Source organism: Panthera leo, chromosome A3 (genome assembly GCF_018350215.1).
Source record: "Panthera leo isolate Ple1 chromosome A3, P.leo_Ple1_pat1.1, whole genome shotgun sequence".
In the NCBI taxonomy this organism is placed as follows: domain Eukaryota; kingdom Metazoa; phylum Chordata; class Mammalia; order Carnivora; family Felidae; genus Panthera; species Panthera leo.
In genome coordinates, this window is record NC_056681.1 from 39166448 (window position 1) to 39189319 (window position 22872).

The 22872-nt window shown below is 35.4% G+C and overlaps 1 protein-coding gene across 5 annotated transcripts in view; it reads right to left on the reverse strand.

Moving 5' to 3' along the window:
• Positions 1-22872, reverse strand: part of SEL1L2 (SEL1L2 adaptor subunit of ERAD E3 ligase) — a 123257-nt gene that overhangs the window by 32369 nt on the left and 68016 nt on the right. For all 5 annotated transcript variants that reach the window (XM_042931643.1, XM_042931642.1, XM_042931641.1 and 2 more), the window contains exons 6-10: positions 3475-3528; positions 2753-2812; positions 2581-2662; positions 1223-1377; positions 472-528 (exon numbers count right to left, since the gene is read on the reverse strand). In XM_042931643.1, coding sequence (XP_042787577.1) covers positions 472-528; positions 1223-1377; positions 2581-2662; positions 2753-2812; positions 3475-3528 — 408 coding nt within the window. The remainder of the gene's footprint in view (positions 1-471; positions 529-1222; positions 1378-2580; positions 2663-2752; positions 2813-3474; positions 3529-22872) is intronic.

Here is a 22872-nt window from a genome sequence, read left to right on the forward strand (position 1 = left end):
AATGATTGAAAGGAGCTTTGCAAATTTATAAAGATGTTTAATAATATTTCTAATTATATTGAAAGCAGTCTGAGGCTGGTTCTCAGACCCCTCACAAGAAACTCCCATGTGGACTCTCCACCGCTGGTTTTTGGGCAATGGGTGTGTCCAAGGCTGGCAATTGAGGGTATCTTCCTCACCCAACACCAGTTAGGGTGGGAAGAGACTAGGTTCAAGGGGAGCATGGAAACTCCCCAGCCCCAGTGTTTTGTTGGAAGCCTCTACTCCTTTGTATTTAGAGGCAGTTAGGGAAAGTGCTTTCTCTGGTGAACTTTGTTCTTCCTCAAAAGCTACAACACTGATCTGACCAAGGAAGTAGTAATGGGCTCTCCCCAGCAACTTTTCCATGCTCCACTCCTCCCTTTTTGCCCTACTATCCTCCCTCACCACTCTCCTCCCCACAAGATGTGACTGAATCTTGAAATGACTTACATAATAATCCTGATCCAGACCTTTCCTCCCAATTAGATGTAATTGTCCAAGAGAAACCTAGGAACAACAATTTTTGAAAATTATTTTTAGTGATAGCATTAATTTAAATGAAGAAAATAAGCCAATTATAGCACAACTTGAAAAAATAAGTGAAAAAAAGGAGTGAAAAAAATAAGGCATTTACTTGGTGATTTTATTATAGTATGCTGTTTTAGTTTGATGCAGCTGGTATGCCTAAAAAAGAAACAGAAAAACATTCCAGGTGATACCTTTTATTCGATAATTGATTGATACTGGCCATCTGGCTTCCTCAGTGACAGGAAGCTGGCCTGCTGGTATACAGCAACACCTGGGTATATAAACCTAGTAGCCTTTACTCTTAACTCTCAAAGCTCACACAAATGCTGTCCCATTCCCATTCTCAAAGACAGAACTTCTGAATGCTGGTAAGAGTTCATTCATATTAAAGTCAACACTGGATGGTGCTTTGTTCTATACTTAAAATCTAGGTCTTTTAAAAGTAAAATTTTTAGGAGTAGATGCAAAAGAAAAAAAAAATTGCCATTACTGTAACACCTGGCTCTTCCATAGGCTTTAGAAACTGCAAGTAGCAGGGAACAAGGAAAGAGGAGGGTGTGTCTCTTCCCTGTCATATTCAGGATGGAGCATTGTTAACCCTTTTAGGACTCAAGACAACCAAACCTCTTGTAATTTGCATTTCTAAAAATCCAAATTTGTCAGTATACATTACCTGTATCTGAACATCTCCTCTTTCTGCCAAAAATTTATAGTATTGGTATATGTCCCAATCTAAAATCTCACTGTTAGAACTCAGATTTTCAGGTCTCTCAGTCAGTCTCACTTTTTCCACTGGAATACTTTCACTTTTTTCCAATTTGTCAGCAACTGTGAACAGAAACAAAACAGAGACTAGCCAGAATACACAAGGTTGCAAGAGATAACTTAGAGAAAACAGCTTAGAGAAAACACTGTTCAGCCTATTCTTAAATTGTTCAGAGGCCTGGCCTACTAACAGAAAAAAAATATATACCCTTAGGAGATAGAAATTTACTGATTTTTGTTTATTTGGTTCTGAGAAAAGCGCAAGAAACCTCATTATTTTGTGCAGTCCCTACAAATAGTGTATTAACACATATCAGAGCCTACTGAAGAGTTTGTCCAAGCAGGCTCAAGGAGAGAAGACAGATGTTAGAAGCAGGCAACGGACCCTCCCTACCACTGACCTTTTCCAAGATTGAAACTACAATATAAGAGTAATAGCTTCTTAATTATTTCCTATAAAGAGTAGGAAACTAAATATAAATATAAATATATTTGAATAAACCTAACAAAGTATGAAGTTTGAAACATATATAGTAATTGTAGTTTCATTAAGCATATGAAATGATCTTGTTATATATAGTATCTTAAATTAAAAAGCAGTTGTTTCACTCTTTCCTTTCTCAGATCCTAATAATGCCAGAGCTGTGTATTTAGATATTATTTTGATTATAGAAATTAACCATATGGACCTTACCTTATTCACTTCTTGGAAGACTTTATTTAAAAACCTATTATGTCATCTGGTTCAATGATGTGCAAGATGAAACGTTACATTCAACTTTGAAAATGATTCCAGGAACATATATTAATCTCATGCTCTATTTTTTGTGATCATTTTAATTATTTAAATAGAATAATGCTTACTTAAGTTGTTCTCACATGTGGTGACAGAGACTGGTAGTGTATGTATCTTACATCCATTTATTGAAGAGTTTTTAACAAGCCATCCCACATTCTAAATGTTAGAATTGGAAAAACTGCTAAATATTTATTGATGCTTCATTCAAATTCTCAGTTGAATGAAAGCACAGCACAAGAACATGGGGACTTATTCTAACAAAAATAAAAGATAAGCACATTCATTTAAAGCTTTTGAAAAGTAATAAAATCAGAAAACTCTACATTGTATTAAAAGAATTGTACTATAACAAATGCTGAAAGCATAGTCATTTAATACTTTCATAAATATACAAACTGGCATTGATTTATTCTTCTAATTGCTCAGCAAGTCTATTTATCTTAAAATAAATTATGTGAAATACTCACTGTAATCTGCTACCTTCTTGTAATGATTTAGGGCAACTTCACAATTCTGTAGAACATTGATTCCTGACAAATATCTGTACCCCTAAAACACAAGGATATATATTCTTAATATTCTGACAGTGTTGTATTTATAACATGCCCATTTGGGCCCAAGAATACTTGATTTACTTACCAAAATCATTTGGGACATCATGCTTCCTCCAGCACTTCCAAAGGTGTAATATATCAGTGCCTAAAGTAAACGAAAAAAAATCTATATCTAGATCTGCCATTTAAATTTGAAGCTCAAACCAATCATTGCTTTTTTATTCCTTGCCCAGCAATGAACTTTGAACTACTCCAAAATAAATTTCAACTTTTGTCTTCTTCCCTGGTAAAGATGGCTGACATTTTTGGAGGACTTAGGGCATTGTACATGATACTTCATTTACATTACAAAATACCTATGAAATAGATATTATCTATCTATAATGGAGATATTATCTATCTATCTAAAGTATGGGACATTAAGAAATTTTATTTTATTTATTTATTTAAAAATTTTTTAAAACATTTATTATTGAGAGACAGAGAGTGAACAGGGGAGGGGCAGAGAGAGAGGGAGACACAGAATCTGAAGCAGGCTCCAGGCTCTGAGCTGTCAGTACGGAGCTTGACACAGGGCTTGAACTCACAAACTGTGAGATCATGACCTGAGCTGAAGTCGGATGCTTAACCGACTGAGCCACTCAGGCACTCCAAGAAACTTATGGTATTTTAATCTTAAACTTCTGACTATTGAGCTGGCGCTTTTAACCACCACTCTCAAGTAAGCTCCTTTACCTAAAGAGGAGACTATTCAATATCCCTTTTTAAAAAATTCAGTTTTTTCCAGGAAAAACAGAATAACTTTACCTTGGCTTGATTGTATTCCATTCCTATTCCATAAGAAGACAAAAATCCTAATGCCTAAAGCCCAAAAGAAAAGGAAAACTAAATAAATCCATTTATTTCACAATTATTCTTATTTACAGTGGTAAAAGATATTTTAAATGTCTGTTGCATAATAATTGTATTGTTGGCTTATATCTTATATCCTATAATAAACTATCCTTTTACACTTTTGCTAAGGCTGTAAGAAATTGGAAAAGGTAATAGTGGGAGTTTTCTATAATATATATGAAAATAGGCTAATACTGACATTTAGTATAAATCATAATAATGAAACGTTATAAACCAATGATATTTATATTCTTGCCTTTTGTGGCAATGAAAAAACTTCTTCCTTCAACATTTTAGAATTTAGATTTGAATATTTGTCTTCATATTTTTAAAAGAAAATGCGATGTATATAAAAAATTCAAATGCAAAGAACTGTATTGAATAAAAGGAAAGTCTAATCGTGTAGCAAGATGCTGAAATAGGCAGCCCCAGATCTTGTTCCTCCATAGAGACACTGATTTAGCAACAATATACAGTCCAAAAAATCTTTATGAGAACTCCAGCAACAACTTAAGAAATCATAGTAACCCAGACAAACTCAAAGCAAGGAACGAACAATCCATTGATACAGGTAAAGAAAGCCGTTTATTTAACCTGCAATTGCTCCTCCCCAAGCCAGCATAGCACAGTGTGATTAAGAGGAAAAGCCCAACTCAGGACTTCTCTCTTGGGAGGGAAAGAGAAGAGTGGAACCTAGGTCCAATGTTTCAGCTTTTGCAGGGACTACCCATGGGTCTGATTTCTGTCTTGCCTGACTTGGCATGATTGAAGAACCAGCATACTATGGATTCCTGGGCAGCTGCTGAGAACAAAAGAGAGCTCAGCCACTAATTGCAGGACTGGAGAATTTCCCATATACCACAGATAGAAGCCAGCACAACTTGGCACAATCAGCAGAAAGTGACCAACTTGTGACTTTTCCTTTGGGAGGAAAAGAGAAGACTGGAATGGGGGCCCAATGTTATGGCTTTTGGGAAGCTACTCAAGGACTGATTTCTATCTCATCTGACCTGAAGCACTGATCGAACTCTCATGCTTTAGATGCCTGGGGCCACTAAGAAGAAAAAGGAGTTTTGCAGCTTGTTGCAACCCCAGAGAACCTGCAATATCACATACAGACACTAAAAGGAGCAAAAGACTACAAGCTCCCGAAAAATACCAGCAAATCTCTGTAACTGGAAATTACAAACACAAGCCCCAAGAAGACACACCCCCAGAAATGATTTGAGAGATACCCAGAATCTCTAGCTATGTTGATAGGTGAAGGTATTTCCCTGCACATATCCAATCTATAAAGATAAAGGGGTGGCTATATTTCCAAATACATATATCACAGAAAAAATTAACAAGGCATATGAAGAAACAGGCAAACATGGCCCAATCAAAGGAACAAAATAAATCTTAAAAAAATAAAACCCTCAACCCTAAAGAAATGGAGATCTATAAGTTACCATACAAAAAATCCAAAATAATCATCTTAAGCTCAAAATGCTACAAGAGAGCACATATAAACAACTAACCAAAATCAGGAAAAGGATGCATGAATAGAATGAGAATATCAAAAAAGAGATTGAAAAAGAAAGAAAGAAAGAGAGGAAGGAGGGAAGAAAGGGAGGAAGGAAGAAAGAAAGATTTCTTTCAAAAACTCTGGAGCTAAAGAATATAATAACTGAATTGAAAAATTCATTAGTGGGCTTTAATAGTAGACTGATCAAGCAGAAGAAGGAATCAATGAACCTGAAATCAGTGGAACAAAAAAAATGAAGACAAGTAAGAAATCCTAAGAGACTTATGGGAAACCATCAAGTGGACCAATATACACATTATGGGAGTCACAGAAGAATAGTGAGAGAAAAAGTGGCAGAGAGCTTATTTTAAGAAACAATGGCTGATAATTTCCCATATCTGAGGAAGGAAATGGATATCTAAATTCAAGAAATTCAATAAACTTCAACTAGGATGAACCCAAAGAGGCCCACAGCAAGACACATTATAATCAAACTGTTACAAGTCAAAGACAGGATCTTGAAAGTAGCAAGAGAAAAGAGACTTATCATGTACAAGAAAGTTCCCTTAAGTTTATGAGCAGATATCTCAGTAGAAACATTACAAGCCAGAGGGAATAGGCTAATATGAGCAAAATACTGAACGAAAAAAGTTGTCAACCAGAATACTGTATGTGGCAAAACTGACCTTCAAAAATGGAGAAGTAAAGGCCTTCCCAGATAAACAAAAGCTAAAGGAGTTCATCAACACTAGACCTACCCTATAAAAACTGTTAACAGGAGTCCTGCAAGTTGAAAGAAAAAGATGCTAGACAGCAAAACAAAAATATACAAAAATATAGAGCTCTCTGGTAAAGATAAATACATAGACAAATACAGAATCCTGTAGTACTGTAATAGTGGTATAAAAGTCAGGTTTAATTCTGGTATAGAATTTAATAAAACAACAAAAGCATAAAAGAAAACTATAACTATAAATGTGAATGAATACAAAATGTGAATTGGGTTATTGATAACATAAAGTGGGGGGAGAGAGGAGTGTTGTGATTGCAGTTAAGTTGATATTAATTTAACTAGAAGATGTTTTATGTAATCCCCTTGGTAACGACAAGGAAATAGTTATAGAAGATACACCAAGAAAATAAGAAGGGAATGAAAGCATGCCATTACTAAATAAATAAATAAATAACAAAAGGAGGGACGAAGAAGGGAAAAGGACAAAATAACTACAAGGCAAACAAAAACAATCAACAAAATGACAACAGGAAGTCTTTCCTTATCAGTAATTACTCTAAATACAAATGGATTACACTCCAAACAAAAGATACAGAGTGGCTGAATGGATAAAAATAAGCAATATCCAACTATCTGATGTCTACAAGAGGCTTTATTTTTTTAGAGCTGGGGGGAGAGGCAAAGAAAGAGGGAGAGCGAGAATCCCAAGCAGGCTCTGTGCTGTGAGCATACAGCCCGACGCAGGGCTCTATCTCACAACTGTGACATCATGACCTGAGCTGACATCAAGAGTTGGACCTTTAACTGACTGAGCCAGCTAGACACCCCCAAGAGACTTTAGATGTAAGGACACATAGGCTTAAAGTGAAAGAATGGAAACACATATTCCATGCAAATTGTAACAAAAAGAGTAAGAGATGACCATAATTATATGAGACAAAAGTAGATTTTAAGTCAGAAAGTGTCAAAAGAGACAAAAAAGGATATTATATAATGATAATAGGGTCAATTCACCAGGAAGATATAACCATTATAAATATATATGCACTAACGGTAGAGCACCCAAACATATGAAGCAAACATTGACAGAACTGAAAGAAGAAATAGACAGTAACACAATAATGGTAGGAGATTTTAATGCCCCATTTTCAATAATGGATAGAACAACCAGACCAAAGCTCAGCGAAGAAACAGAGGAGTTGAACAACACCATAGACTAATCGGACCTAACAGACGTATAGAATGCTCCACCCAACAATAGCAGAATGTACATTCTTCTTAAGAACACATAGAAAAATTGGGAATGCAAGCTGGTGCAACCACTCTGGAAAACAGTATGGAGGTTCCTCAAAAAACTAAAAATAGAACTACCCTATGACCCAGCAATTGCACTACTAGGCATTTATCCAAGGGATACAGGTGTGCTGTTTTGAAGGGACACATGCACCCCCATGCTTATAGCAGCACTATCAACAATAGTCAAAGTATGGAAAGAGCCCAAATGTCCATCGATGGATGAATGGATAAAGAAGATGTGGTATATATATACAATGGACTATTACTTGGCAATCAAAAAGAATGAAATCTGCAGCTACGTGGATGGAACTGGAGGGTATTATGCTAAGTGAAATTAGAGAAAGACAAAAATCATATGACTTCACTCATATGAGAACTTTAAGAGACAAAACAGATGAACATAAGGGAAGGGAAACAAAAATAATATAAAAACAGAGAGGGGGACAAAGCACAAGAGACTCATAAATCTGGAGAACAAAGTGAGGGTTACTGGAGGGGGTGTCAGAGGGGGGATGGGCTAAATGAGTAAGGGGCACTAAGGAATCTACTTGTGAAATCATTGTTGTACTATATGCTAACTAATTTGGATGTAAATTAAAAAAATAATAAAATTAAAAAACACACACATAGAACATTTTCCAGGGCAGGCCATATGTTAAGTCACAAAACAAATATGAATAAATTAAAGAAGATCAAAATCACACCAAGTATCTTTTCTGAACACAATGGAATGAGACTAGAAATCAATAGAAAAAAGAACACTGAAAATTCAGAAATATGTGGAAATTAAGCATCACACTCTTGAACTACCAATGGGTCAAGGAAGAAATCAGAAGGAAATTTAGAAAATATCTTTTTTTTTTTAATTTTTTTTTCAACGTTTTTTATTTATTTTTGGGACAGAGAGAGACAGAGCATGAACGGGGGAGGGGCAGAGAGAGAGGGAGACACAGAATCGGAAACAGGCTCCAGGCTCCGAGCCATCAGCCAGAGCCTGACGCGGGGCTCGAACTCACGGACCGCGAGATCGTGACCTGGCTGAAGTCGGACGCTTAACCGACTGCGCCACCCAGGCGCCCCTAGAAAATATCTTGAGACAAATGAAAATTAAAATACAACATACCAAAACTTATGAGATGCAGCAAAAGCAGTACTAAGAGGAAGTTTATAGAGTTAAGTGTCTACATTTAAAAAGAAAGATCTCAAATCAAATCAACAACCTAACTTTCCATCTTAAAACACACACACACACACACACACACACAGGAAAAGAAGAACAATCTAAACCCAAAATTAATGGAAGGAAGGATATAAAGATTAAAGAAAAAAAAACAGACAATAGAAAAGGTATATAAACACATGCTGCAAAATGGTTGAACCTTTAGGACAGTATACTAGGTGAAATAAGCCAGTCACAAAAAAGACAAAAACTGCATGAAACCACTTATATGAGGTCTCTAAAGTAGTCAAGCTCTTAGAAACAAAAAACAAAATGAAATTTGCTAAGATCTAGGGAGAGGGAGGAGAGGGGAGTTGTTTAATGGATTTCAGATTTGTAAGATTAAGCAGTTCTAGACATCCGCACAATGATGCACATACTGCTGTACTGTACAGTAAAAATGCTCAAGATGGTGAATTTTATATTATTTACCTCATTTTTTTTAAAAGTGGAAGTCTTCCGTCATCACCAATGCTTGATAATCCCCATCATCCCCAAGCATCCCCATGCTTGATAATAGTTTCATATATGTCTTTCCAAACCACTTTCTAAGCATTCACATACTTCGAAATGGTGTAGTTTTTCTTAAAGCCCGTCCCTTACTGATTTGGCATTCCTTTGTTACAATATACTAAATTTTTTTATATTCATGGATCTAAGTCTAGAACTTCTAGTTCCTTCGTATTCAATGGACTATTTTCATAATAATGGAAATATGTTATTTGTGTTTTTTGTCATCTTGACATTTGCATGAATGATGCAAGTCAATGGTAAATAAAACTGCTGTCATGTTGGCATGAATCAAGCAAGTACACCAAACTGCCATTTATATTGTTATTGTATTCTTCACACCACACACTCACAGCAAAACTAAAAATGCTAGTGTCAGGAATGTCCTTGATGAAGCAGTAGAAACATTTTTGTAAGTCTCAACTCCTGAATAAATGTCCCTTTATATTCTAAGATGGAAAGTAGGCATAAAGCACTTCCAATAGTGAAATATGTTGGTTGTTTCAAGGAAATGCTTGAAATGCTTGTTTGAGTTGCAAGCTAAATAGTCACTTTTTTTCATGGAACACCATCTTTAGTTGAAGGAACAATGGGATAAGCTACATTCATTTAGACTGGCAGACATCTTCTTGAAAATGAACAAAGTAAACCTGCCACTTCAATGAAAATGATTGAAAGTACTGTTGCCAATGACAAATTCAAGCTTTTAAGCAAAAATTAGAATTTTGGAAAGCTTGTATTTGCTACCATGTGCTTGCCACTCCAATACTTAGACTTTTCATGATGGTGGTATTAACAAATATGATTTTGATATTGTACAAAGCAATGTGTCAAATTTGGAAGAACTGCATAACTTAGTGAACCAATATTTTCTAAATAACCAATGTATGATACTATAAAATCATGTATAGGTAAAAAAATGCATTCAAAATGCAAGGTAGACCCGTTACTTTTAATGTAACAGAATAGGAAAAAGTTCATTATATGATTTTGGATTCCACACTGCAATTAACCTTTAAGAAATTATCACTGTTGGGCTTTGGTGTAGCACCAAAGAATATCTACAATTATCTGAAAAAGCTATTAAAATAGTCTTACCTTTTCTAGTTTTATTTTACTTTGCTACTTTCTTTTTTCTTTCATCTTTTTGAGATATGTTTTTAAGTTTCTTGTTTATTAAAAAACATTTAAAGGTATATATTTTCCTGTGCATGTGGCTTTAGCCATATTCCTTAACTTTTACATATAGTTGTGTCATTATCATGTTCCTAATATGTCATTTCAGTTTCTACTTTATCTTTGCTACTTGCTAAAAATTAGGACTCTTCAAACTTTATAAAGAGTTAAGCTTTTTTTCCAGTAATTTTTAGTTTCACTGCTTCTAGTCAAAGAATGCAGTATCATTCCTATTTTTATTTTTATTTTTTTTTACATACAAATCTGATATTTAACTTTTATTAGATACATAGGGTTGGGCTATTAACTTATCCTCTCTGAGCCTGTTATTTTGTGTAAAATGTGGATATAAAAGTAGCTACACCACAAATTATTATTAGGATTTTAGATACGGTTATTAACTACCTAAGTTAAAGCTATATAAAGCCATATTTCCTTTTGTTTTGCCTCCAGAAGCACAGGTTTGGATTAATCATAGTCTTTAGCCACGAAGTACTCTCATCACTGGCTCACAAATGGTTGCCCTTGTTTTGTTGTTTGCTTGTTTGTTTATACTTATTTGTTTTTAAAAAAATACAACCACTTAAACATTCACCACTCAATATAAGAACTAGAATTTTGCTTGAAAGTCCCCTTTGGCTACTCCATTATGGGATAGGTCACAGTTATCTAGCATGGCCAGATGTCAGACGATAGAAGATTGTTCTTGGGTTGTAGGGCTTTTAATCTGTACAGTTAAGTCTACTCCAGCTCCTCTCCCAATGTGATTAGAGTCCAAAGTAAAATAGCAAAGTGATATAACAGAAGCTTTAGCCCAGTCCTGTCTTGCTGGTTGAGTCTTCTTAGTAGATGGTACCATCAACCTCTCTCTCACAGTGATCAGGTCAAATTCCCTTTCTACTACTTGCAAGCGTATAATGATGTGAGTGAGTGGCAGAATTTGCTGCATGACATGAGTGTTCATGTTTGCAGAATCACTGTCCATCATGGGGCATAATCAGTGTGCTGGAGTCAAACCCTTGAGGTTAACCAGAAATGGTATCACCTTAGGTATTTGACCAATGCTGGTTTCCATGGTGCTTTGTAGGAGGTCAGTTCCATTTCTGGGAGATCAGCTTGTAGTGGATTGGTCTTTAAAAGTTAATCTTTACCTCTCAATCCTATTCATCTAAATTTCTCCCAATATTTGGTAATTGTCAAACATTAATATTTTTATTTTTATTATGTTGTCAGTCAACAGGTCTAAAGTGGCATTTTATGTTGCAATTTGTATTTTCCAAATATCTGGTGAAACTAAATCTTTCTTTGTACATATATTGATTGGTAATATGTTTCCTTTACCTCCAAGTGCTTGCTCATGAATTTGGTCGTTTGTTATTGTGTTATTTGTGCTTTCCTTATGATTTCCAAATGTTCTTTATATATTGTTATTAATCTTTTATAGGTTATACATGTTAAAAATATCTTCTTCCAGTTTATTATACAAATTTTCATTTTCTTTAATGTGTCTTCTCATTAGTAAGTGATCTTGATATTAATGTAAATTCATCCATTTGTTTTCCCCTACATTGGTACATTTTGTGTTTTAAGAAATCCTTCTCTACTTTTTTTTAAATTTTATTTTTTTATTTTTTAAAATTTACATCCAAATTAGTTACCTTATAGTGCAACAATGATTTCAGGAGTAGATTCCTTAGTGCCCATTACCCATTTAGCCCATCCCCCCTCCCACATCCCCTCCAGTAACCCTCACTTTGTTCTCCAGATTTATGAGTCTCCTGTGTTTTGTCCACCTCCCTGTTTTTATATTATTTTTGTTTCCCTTCCCTTATGTTCATCTGTTTTGTCTCTTAAAGTCCTCATATGAGTGAAGTCATATGATTTTTGTCTTTCTCTGACTAATTTCACTTAGAATAATACCCTCCAGTTCCATCCACGTAGTTGCAAATGGCAAGATTTCATTCTTTTTGATTGCCAAGTAATAGTCCATTGTATATATATACCACATCTTCTTTATCCATTCATCCATCGATGGACACTTGGGCTCTTTCCATACTTTGGCTATTGTTGATAGTGCTGCTATAAGCGTGGGGGTGCCTGTGTCCCTTCGAAACAGCACACCTATATCCCTTGGATAAATGCCTAGTAGTGCAATTGCTGGGTTGTAGGGTAGTTCTATTTTTAGTTTTTTGAGGAACCTCCATACTGTTTTCCAGAGTGAATGCACCAGCTTGAATTCTCATCATTTCTATTTTTAAAAGTAAATTAACTTTTTTCTCTGTGTGATAATTTTTAAAAATAACTTTTTAATTTTTTTGCTTTTTAATTTTCTTTGGGATGATTTTGCATATAAAATCTTGTATGTAGATGTGGTCAGGGTATGCTGTTTTTTGTCTGCTTGGATTCTCTTTGTGAAACCACTTTTATTCCATTCTGAGTTCATTTGATTCAACAGGGCTCCTCACCCTGCTCCTCCTGTGTCACTAGACACAGGTTCAACCAATCAGATTATTCTCCTTCTGGATGCAATAAGTGATTTGGGGTGGTTTTGTGAACTAATCTGGCACTTTTGCTGAAATCATTGGGAAAAAAACTGGCATCTTTCATGGAGACTTCCAGATAGAAGGGCTAATGATATCTAGGTTTGTTGGAAACTGTTTTTGCCTTCATGGGGGTCAAGCCACTCAAAATAAAACCATCATAGAAAAAAGCAAAACCCAAAGACCAAGAATGTATGTCCTGATGTCATCATTCTGGCCTCTGAATCCAGATGATCTAAAAGCAGCTATAACTTGTACTTCACAGTTAAATGAGTCGATAAATCACACTTTTGCCAGATAGGTTGAATTTTCTGTACTTGAAATTCAGAGAATCCTAACCAATACAAGCGGACATCTCTGTTGATGGGAAGTTTATTAAGTTAATAGACACACAGTAAACCAAAATTAATCTCTGTATTGTAGTTGTTCCTTAGGACTTAGTTGTTTAAACTGTATGGTAATTTGGTGCCTAACAAATCAATTCCTTCTTGTACCACTTTCTGCCCTGTTAGACACTTGAGGGCAGCTATTTGATACCTGGTGTTTTCTACTACAAAGATTCCCTATTTTGCCTTCCTCCTGTGATATATTTTAGATTATATTCACCATCTTGTGTGTTCTCTGAATCTGGTCTATATTGTGGATGCCATATTTCTGTCATGGCCCTGTGGAAACAAAGTAGTTACAAGTTTTTAAAGAAAAGGAGGTACCCCAAAGTAGATAAAACTACATAACTTTTTGTTACTAAATTATGTGCAGAAGGAATGGCTCTTACAAGCCAAGTTATCCCACTAAACACAGGAGAAATTGCCAAATCCCTAGGAATAGATGAAAAACTAATGAATGAAAAGCTGTTGTGACCAGTTTATTTATCACAAAGGGTTACAATTAAGGTGTTCAGCATCAAGCATTGTCAGAAACTTCTTGCTAACCTTGAACTGAACTTCTAGCAACATGTGATTCAATCAATCGAAGAAAAGATAAAAGTATAAATTTAGTCAAATTGGAAAGTGTCAGCACTAATAGTTGTAGAATGAGTCAGTAGTTTGGAAGAAATCCTGGAGGTAATCGAGGAACACTCCCTGAGGAAATGTCACACTACTGACATTCTTAAGGGTATGGAGAATAATATGTTAGAAAAGATAGTCATCAAGGAAGTTTTCTAAGTTGAAAACTGATTCAGTTAGATTCTGAATGAGAAGAATTTTGGAGCACCTTGATTTACTTAACTTATATTTACCTTTTTATGTAATCAAAGACTGACATCTGATGGAAATCTATGTCTAGAATGTCTAAAAAATGTCTAGAATGTCTAAAAAATGTACAAAAAAATCTAGTAAGAAAACTTTAAACTTTAATTGACATCATTTATATAATTAAATAACTTAAATTTTAAAATATATATAACTTACAGTCGATGATGTCTTATAATGGATAAAATATGTGATTATCATCTCTACCACATTTTTCAGATTTCTTAGTCTAGCAACCCTGTAAAATAGAGTTTGCTTAATACAGATTGTTCTTAGTGAACTCATGCTGCTTGGCAAATAATACTGCTTCATTTTCTGGGATTTTCAAAAACAAACATTTTGAAAATATGATGGGGAATTTTACCATTAAACTCACCAGCACTATGCATAATTTGCAGAATTTTACATCCTCCAAGCCTTGTGGCTTCTTTTCTGCCCTCTTTAGTCACTCAAAATCACTGACAAGTTGGCAATAACATCATTTGTTAAGTTCTCTCAGTACCCAGGGATGCAACAGGATTGGGCCAAAAAATTTGAACTCACTCCAAACAGATGTTTGCTGCACTCTGCTTCAGGTGCTTCTGAGAAGTGAATTCTACCCTTTTAATTCTGAATATAAATATCCTTGTTCCAGTTACTATGGCTGTGTAACAAATTACTCTGAAACCTAGTGGCATAAAGCAACCATTTATTATGCTAAGGGTTCTGTGGGTCAATAATTTGGTCAAGAGTGAGCATTTTTGTCTCTGATCCACCATATGGGGACCTTAGTTGGAAGACTCAAAGGCTGGAGGTTAGAATCATCTGAAGACTTGTTCATATGTATGTTTGGCAGTTGATACTGGATATTGGTTGAGACCTTAGCTGAGGCTGATGGCCAGGACACCTACATGTGGCCTCTCCTATAGTATAGGTTTTCTCAGAGCATGGTGGCTGAGTTCCAAGGGTGAGCTTCTTGAGAGGAAGAGCTAAGCAGCACTGTATACTTTTTATGACTTCCCTCGGAAATGTAGCATTACTTCTACCAAACTCTACTGTTTGAAATTGTCAAGAATCTCCCCTAGGTAGTAGAAAATAGGAGGGAGGGAAGATAGACTCCATTTTTTGATTATGTTGGTTGGGTGTTGAAATAGTATATGGGACTGGAAATAATTGATGTGGACATTTTTGAGAAAAAAAAATCATGACAATGCTTTACAAAAGCCAGAAGAATGTGGGGATATCTCACTTCATTCTAGTTATTAATTATTATGAATTAATGACTTTTAGTATACTTGAGGTATGTCAGTCCATTGTGGTAATTATTCATGTTAGTGCTCAATTTTTCCATCTTGAGTCAATAGTAGTAGCCTATTTTGAGTTTGCTCAGTCCTTTGGTCATGACCATGGTATTTTCTGACAGCTTCTTTGTTATCGTAATGTATTATATGGCACCTTGTATTATATTGATATGACCCCTTGTATAATAAGATGTTTCAAGAGCATCTTGTACATTTCTTGTCCCACACCCAGAATTTGACATCTTCCAAAGAAGCTGGTTTCTTTTTAGTTGGAGAGGATTTGATTTTTATTTTAAACACAATTCCTCCTTGGGGAGAAAGTTAGTATCTAAATTTAAATTTTAATATATTTAAAAATACAGGGGTGCCTGGGTGCCTCAGTCAGTTGGGTGTCCAACTGATTTTGGTTCAGGTCATGATCCAGGGTGGTAGGATTGAGCCCTCTGTCAGCTCCATGCTCAGTGTGGAGTATGCTTGGGATTCTCTCTGTCCCTCTGCCCCTCTCCCCCATTCACATGTTCTCTCTCTCTAAAATAAAATAAAAAATAAAAATACATGTGTTTGTATTAACAATGACAATTTTAATACTTCTGATGGCTTAAAATATAGACATCAATGTCCTGCTCCTTTCTTGGCTACTCTTTATTCCCTTCATAAACAACCGCTTTTAATTATTTTTGCTGTTTTATTCACATAACTTGTCATCATTATAATTCTTGATAAATTGCTACCAGTTGTGGTTAATTTTTATATTTCATACATTATATGTACATTTGCTATTTTATAGATGACTTAGGTCATTTACATTTAGGTCATTTACTTTCTCACTTTTTCTCCTTGCACCTCTTCTTGACAGAATCATAACACTATTTTTTGTCATAATATAATTGTAAAAGTCTGTCTTGGTGTTCCTAATATTTTCAAGATTCTACTCATTTGGAAATTTATAATTCCTGTCACCATTTTTAGGAGTTCATCCCACACTCTTATGTATATCACTGATAATATAATTTTCCATGCTTTATATTAAAAATAATCTTGTCTTATCCATTCAACTTAATAGTTGATGAAATATTGAAGAATACAAAGTCATAGGCAGAATCCTTTGGTGGATTGCCATAGACTTGCTTTCACCTTGGCATCGACCCATGAGTCTACTCTTTACTTACTATCATCAAAGCCCACATTTCCATTGTTTCACTGAGTTTATGAAAATATCATGCAAGGTTTTGTTAAATGTCTCACTAAAATGAAGATACCACGAAGTCTGATAATTCATTCCAAACAGAAAATGAATATTTTCTTAAACTTTTTATTACAATTTCAAAGGCAAAGAACTATGTTACTGTTTAAAGAACTGACTACAGAGTTCAGCAAAGCATAATAGCTGTAATATGTGGTTTATAAGTATAATTTGTGTAATTTACTTAATCCACACACTGAAAAAAAATCTATGGTTCGACCAATTCCTCTTTAGTCTCAAACATGATCTTTTTATTGGAAAGTTGACCATAAGGCTGTTATAACAAATGGAAGGCGTCTGGAATCCTGGTACTTCTCTAACCCTTATAGTTTATATTTAAAATGGCCTTCCTGGCTCCTATTAAGGATGTCTTTAGTCAATATTAGATTTTTATTTTTCTTGCAACTCTTAGCAATTTTTGATTCTGCTGAATTTAGAAACTGGTTTATTTATTTAGAAATTTTAACAGTAAACAAATATACTGACCTTTATATAAGTAAATAAAGATACTGTTCTATTCAGTTGAGCTTGTATTTTAAAATACTTTCACCAAAAGTGTATAATTTTGTGCACAGCTTATCACACTTTTTGGCCTGATTCTGAAGAAATTTGTGAGTTGTGGATTGTGTGGGAGTTAAATTTCCATTCTGTGCCTGGGGAGGGAAGCCTTTCTCTGTATAAAGCTCATTCTAAAAAGTAAGACCCGAAAACAATGATTTTAGCAGTTTTAAAACCAGCCCCAAAGGCACATTCCCTCTCTCTTTCACTGAGAAATAACAATGGGTGATTTTGAATTAACTCTCTGGAGGACTCAACTAAATTCCTTCAGTTCCTTCCTTTTTTTTTTTTTTTTTTTTTTGTTTTCTACATAAATATTGTTTTTATTACAAGAAGCGACCACCTCTGTAGTAAGGCACACACTGTTTCGCCATCACTGTGGCAGAAATCCCTGCTGCTGTCCCTTGGATCTCAGCCAAGACTCTGTGCCCACAGGCCTAAGACACTTGAGATTGCCCCTCAACTGGAAGCACAGTGGAGGGCCCAAGAGCCAAACCTCTGGGGATCGTTCATGACCTCTGGACCCGTGTCCAAGTTCCTTCCTTCCTTCCTTCCTTCCTTCCTTCCTTCCTTCCTTCCTTCCTTCCTTCCTTCCTTCCAGAAGTAAAAGAAGACAAAAGATGTTCTGGGTTTTCATGTAGTGAATATGCTAATTATAGCCAGTGCTGTCTTATTCCTTTATACTTGGGCATTGTCACCTAACAACTTTACAATAAACAGTTTTAGGATTTGGTCTGTCTTCTGAGATATATTTGAGATGAAATGAGATGAATTATAGGATGGTTCAAGCTTAATCCAGAAACAAAAATGCTGTAAGTCAAAAAGGAAGCTATATAATAGTGATGACATCAATGACCCTTCCAGTGGCTTTTAAAGGTCAAACTCTGCAAAAGAGTTTTGTTAAGACTTGATTCTGAACTCAACAATTGTGCTTTGGTTTGTAAGAAACTGTTATAATAGCTGGGATTTGAGTGGAATGAGTTAAGAATAGAGAATATTTTATTATATTCAAAGCAAATTACTCAGGTTCCATAATAACAATTTGATTTTACATAATCCTTTTACTTTTTATATAGGAGATTATTATTAAAAGAGAAAAGATTAAGCATTTTTTCTTTAATTACTGCACAAGTCTTGAAAGCATCCAAGATCATTACTTTTAGCTCAAATTGCATACCAAACGAAAGTTTGAATCAACGCTAATGAACAACTCAGATCCTATCTGTACCCTTAATACAAAAAGAGCATTAATGTCAAGATGAAATGTTCTACACAGGTAATCCTAAAATTATCAAAGTGATTATTAGGTTGACACTAAAAATGATTTTTTTCAGTAGAAGAACAGTGCTAATAAGTACAGTCCCTCTACAAAACACCTCTATAATTCACATCCAAAAATAAATGAAAATATGTGAAATCTTTGCCATTGGGATAGAATTATTCTAGAATTACAAAGCATAGAAAAGCACACAGTCACTTATATCCTCCTTAATATATCAATTAAAGTTATTTTTACATAATAGAATGGATTTTCTCATTCATAGTAAGATTTTTTGAACTACATAACTAAGGAAGTACATGCATCTGTGTTAAGTAATTCTTCTGATATCAAAATAATACATACCCATGAATTTAAAAACCTAGATAAATAAAACCCAGTAAAATATTTTTAAAAAGAAAATGATTACAAATAATACCACCATTTAGAGATCATCACAATTAAATTAAGTTTTAAGGTGATACAACGTGGATGATCTATTTTGTTATTCTTTTTTATTTTATTTTAAGTTTTTATTTACTTTGAGAGAGAGAGCACAAATGGAGGAGGGGCAGAAAGAGAGGGAGAGGGAGAGAATCTCAAGCAGGCTCCACGTTGCTGGCACAGAGCCTGAAACGGAGCTCAAACCCATTACCTGAGCTGAAACCAAGAGTCAGTTGCTTAACTGACTGAGCCACCCAGGTGCCCCTATTTTGTGATTTTTAAAGGAATGAGGTTTAACCCTACCTTCTTGTTGGCAAATTGACAAATTTCCTATTGAAGCTATTCATTGATATTAAGAGTGAATCTTTCTAATTCTGAATTTTTGCTTCCTGAATGAGAATCAGAAATAAAAGTGATACAATTTACCTACTCTCAGCTGGTATAGTACAGTATCTTAAAGGACATCCTCTAGTGTTTGACTTAGTTTTGTTTGCTATTTCCTCAATTTCCACCATTTTCATGAAGACTACTCTGTTAATTAACAGTTCTTATTATTTGGAAGGTATAGTTTCTTTGAAAATTAATATAAAAGACTCTGTTAATACTGATAAATGCTTTTGTTGTTCTTATCAGAATTTCCTTCAATTTGGAATTTTGTGGGATAAGCCCTTCAGAATACGTGAAAGAAATCATTATGCCTTTTTTCCTTTATCCAGCTTCCCTTTATACATAGCCTGAAATTATATTTTCTCCTGACCCCTTACTACCACTTTATAATATGGATTCATCTCTTTTTCATTTTTTCTTTGTTAATCCAGGTCTTTGCTAGATTTCTGGCACCCTAGGCTCTTCATTTATTACACTTCATTATTTCTGTTTGTTCTTCATTTGTTCCCCAGAGATAGGTGTCTTCATACTCTTCATTATCTATCTCTATCCCTCTCATTCTCTTTCATTGCCATTCTTAGTATATGTTTCCAGCTTCTTTACCCACATTGCTGTTGCTAAATTGTCCTCACAGTTCCCAGAAATATTTGCTAAGAGTGCAGGCAGGATTCCTGTACCTGGGTGGCACAAACAGCCTGAGAAGAAAGGTGGACACCCAGCCTGTTAGCCTATTAACTCTCTATTAGAAAGCTGTAGTCAATGTGGCCTGTGGCCATCCTAGTTGCAGTCATTGAACTAGTTGTAGCACAGAATCTCTTTAGTTGTTCTTTGTAAAAGGACATAAATCGACTTTAAGCAGACTTGCTGCTGGAAACAGGTTTTCTTATAGCGATGACAGGGATGACAACAAAATTACAGAATAGAATCCAGCAATCCAGCTGTAGTACTAGACCAGGGTCTTGTAAGCTCCCTGTTCATCCAGTTGTTAACAATTTGGCCACTAGATCATGGGGAGGTCAGGAGGGGAGGGGGAGTCTGAGTAAGGAATAAGAGTGTCCAGGATGTCAGGGAGAGCATGGGAAGTGCTTGGGACAGAGACTTTTTGCCATCTAGTATTGTAGCATTTCAATGAAACAGTTTGGTTGAAATTTGCGTATCAGGTCAATCTCAGCCTTTCAGGTGATGTTTGTCTGCACTCATATTCTATCTTCTTATCCTCCTCAGACCAAACACACACATATATCAGACAGATATTATCCCCATTTTACAGAGGAGGAAATTGAGACTCAGAGAGTGCTGGTCACAAGAGCCAGTATTGGAGCTGAGATGTAAAGCCAGGACAGACTGACTCCAAAGACAAAGCTGTTAGGACTAAAAGTGTTACACGACATTATTCATTAGTGTTCTTTAACATCTGCTAAGGGATCGTGTACATGTTGTTTGGTTCTTGCAGTAACCTTATAAAGTAGTGTGGCCTTCTTATCAGTTCCCTTTTCAGGTTTGGGACATCTAAGGTTTAGAGAAGTGACACTGAAAGAATGAACAGGATGGAAGCTCATTAGGTTGTAGAAGCTGCATTCACAAACTGTCAAACTTTCTGACTCCAGAACCCCTGTTACCATACCATACCACGCTGAAGTCTGCAACTGCACATTTTTGAGAACACTGTCCCAACAATGCTTGCTTTTCTCTACAAAGATGACATGGCCAACAGACATGCATTTAGACCTGTTCTTCCTGGCATCGGATTAGCACTCAGCCAATGACATTCTCCTACCTGATTCTCCTTCAAACCAATGGCAAGCATTTCAGGGTCAATTAACAGGGATTAGAGGATGATCTGTGGCTGGAACCACATTACTTAGAGTATGGGGAGTGATATTCTGAATACAGCTCTGATATCCATGTGTTTTATGTATGATTTATGTTAATTTGGAATTTATTTTCTGTGAGTAGCAGTTTGACTTTGTATCAAAAACTTTATTTAAATAGAGACAACTAAGTCTTTTATGTTGCCTATATCCAATATTCTAGACTGGGTAGAAATGTCACTTCTTCCTACAAGCCTTCCTTACCTGTTCTGGCAGAACCAGTTAGACTCTTTTCTGTGCCTAAAGCATTTTATACTGTAGTCTATCTAAGTTGTGCTGCAAGTAACCTCTTTGATCTCGGCTACAGCAACTTCTTACTAGACATGTCTCCAGAGGCAAGGGAAATAAAAGCAAAAATGAACTATTAGGACCTCATCAAGATAAAAACTTTCTGCACTGCAAAGGAAACAATCGACAAAACTAAAAGTCAACCAACATAATGGGAGAAGATATTTGCATATCAGATAAAGGCTTAGCATCGAAAATCTATAAAGAACTTACCAAACTCAACACCCAAAAAACAAATAATCCAGTGAAGAAATGGGCAGAAGACATGAACAGACACCTTTCCAAAGAAGACATCCAGATGGCTAACTGACACATGAAAAGATGCTCAACATCACTCATCATCAGGGAAATACAAATCAAAACCATAATGAGATACCTCACACCTGTCAGAATGGCTAAAATTAACAACTCGGGAAATAAGCAATGTTGGCAAGGATTGGAGAAAGGGGAACACTTTTGCACTGCTGGTGGGAATGCAAACTGCTGCAGCTACTCTGGAAAACATTATGGAGGTTCCTCAAAAAAATTAAAAACAGAACTACTCTATAACCCAGCAATTGCACTACTAGGTATTTATCCAAAGGATACAAAAATGCTGATTCAAAGGGGCACATGCACCCCAATGTTTATAGAAGTGCTATTGACAATAGCCCAAGTATGGAAAGAGCCCAAATATCCATAGATTGATGAATGGATTAAAGAACATGTGGTATATATACACAATGGACTACTACTTGGTGATGAAAAAGAATGAAATCTTGCCATTTGCAACAACGTGGATGGAACTAGAGTGAATTATGCTAAGAGAAATAATCAGAGAAGTCAGAGAAAGTCAGGTATCATATAATTTCACTCATATGTGCAATTTAAGAAACAAAACAGGTGAACATGGGGGGAAAAGAAGGAAAAATAACATAAAACACAAAGGGAGGTAAACCATAAAAGACTCTTAAATACAGAGAACAAACTGAAGGTTGCTGGAGGGGTGGTGGGTGGGGGGATGGGTTAAATTGGTGACGGGTATTACGGAGGGCACTTTAAAAAAATAATTAATTAGTTAATTAATTTTTCAACTTTGTTAACATACAGTGTAGTCTACTTAACGAGTAGATTCCCGTGATTCATCACATACGACACCCAGCGCTCATCCCAGCAAGTGCCCTCCTCAATGCCCATCACCCATTTTCTCTACCCTACAAACTCCCCACCCCTATCAACCTTCAGTTTGTTCTCTGTATTTGAGTCTCTTACGGTATTCCTCACTCTCTGTTTGTATCTTATTTTTCCTTCCCTTCCACTATGGTCATCTGTTAAGTTTCTCAAATTCCACAGATGAGTAAAATCATATGATATATGTCTTTCTCTGACTGACTTATTCTGCTTAGCATAATACATGGAGGGCACTTTCAGGGATGAGCACTGGGTGTCATATGTAAGAGATGAATCACTGAGTTCTACTTCTGAAACCAAGACTGTACTATATGTTAACTAACTTGAATTTAAATAAAAAAATTAAAAAATAAATTGTGCTTCAATTATATGTTTACATTTCAAATTGACCCATAAGGACTGTGAACTATTAGTCTTTTTCTACCCATCAACTAGGATTATGTTTGCTACAGAGTAGGTGTCCACAAAACAACTAGTGGCTTAATTAACTAATTAATACTCCCACTGAAAAATAAAGTACCTGTTCACTAGTTTGAAAAGGAATTTGGAAATATCAGTTTTAAATATTTATTTATTTT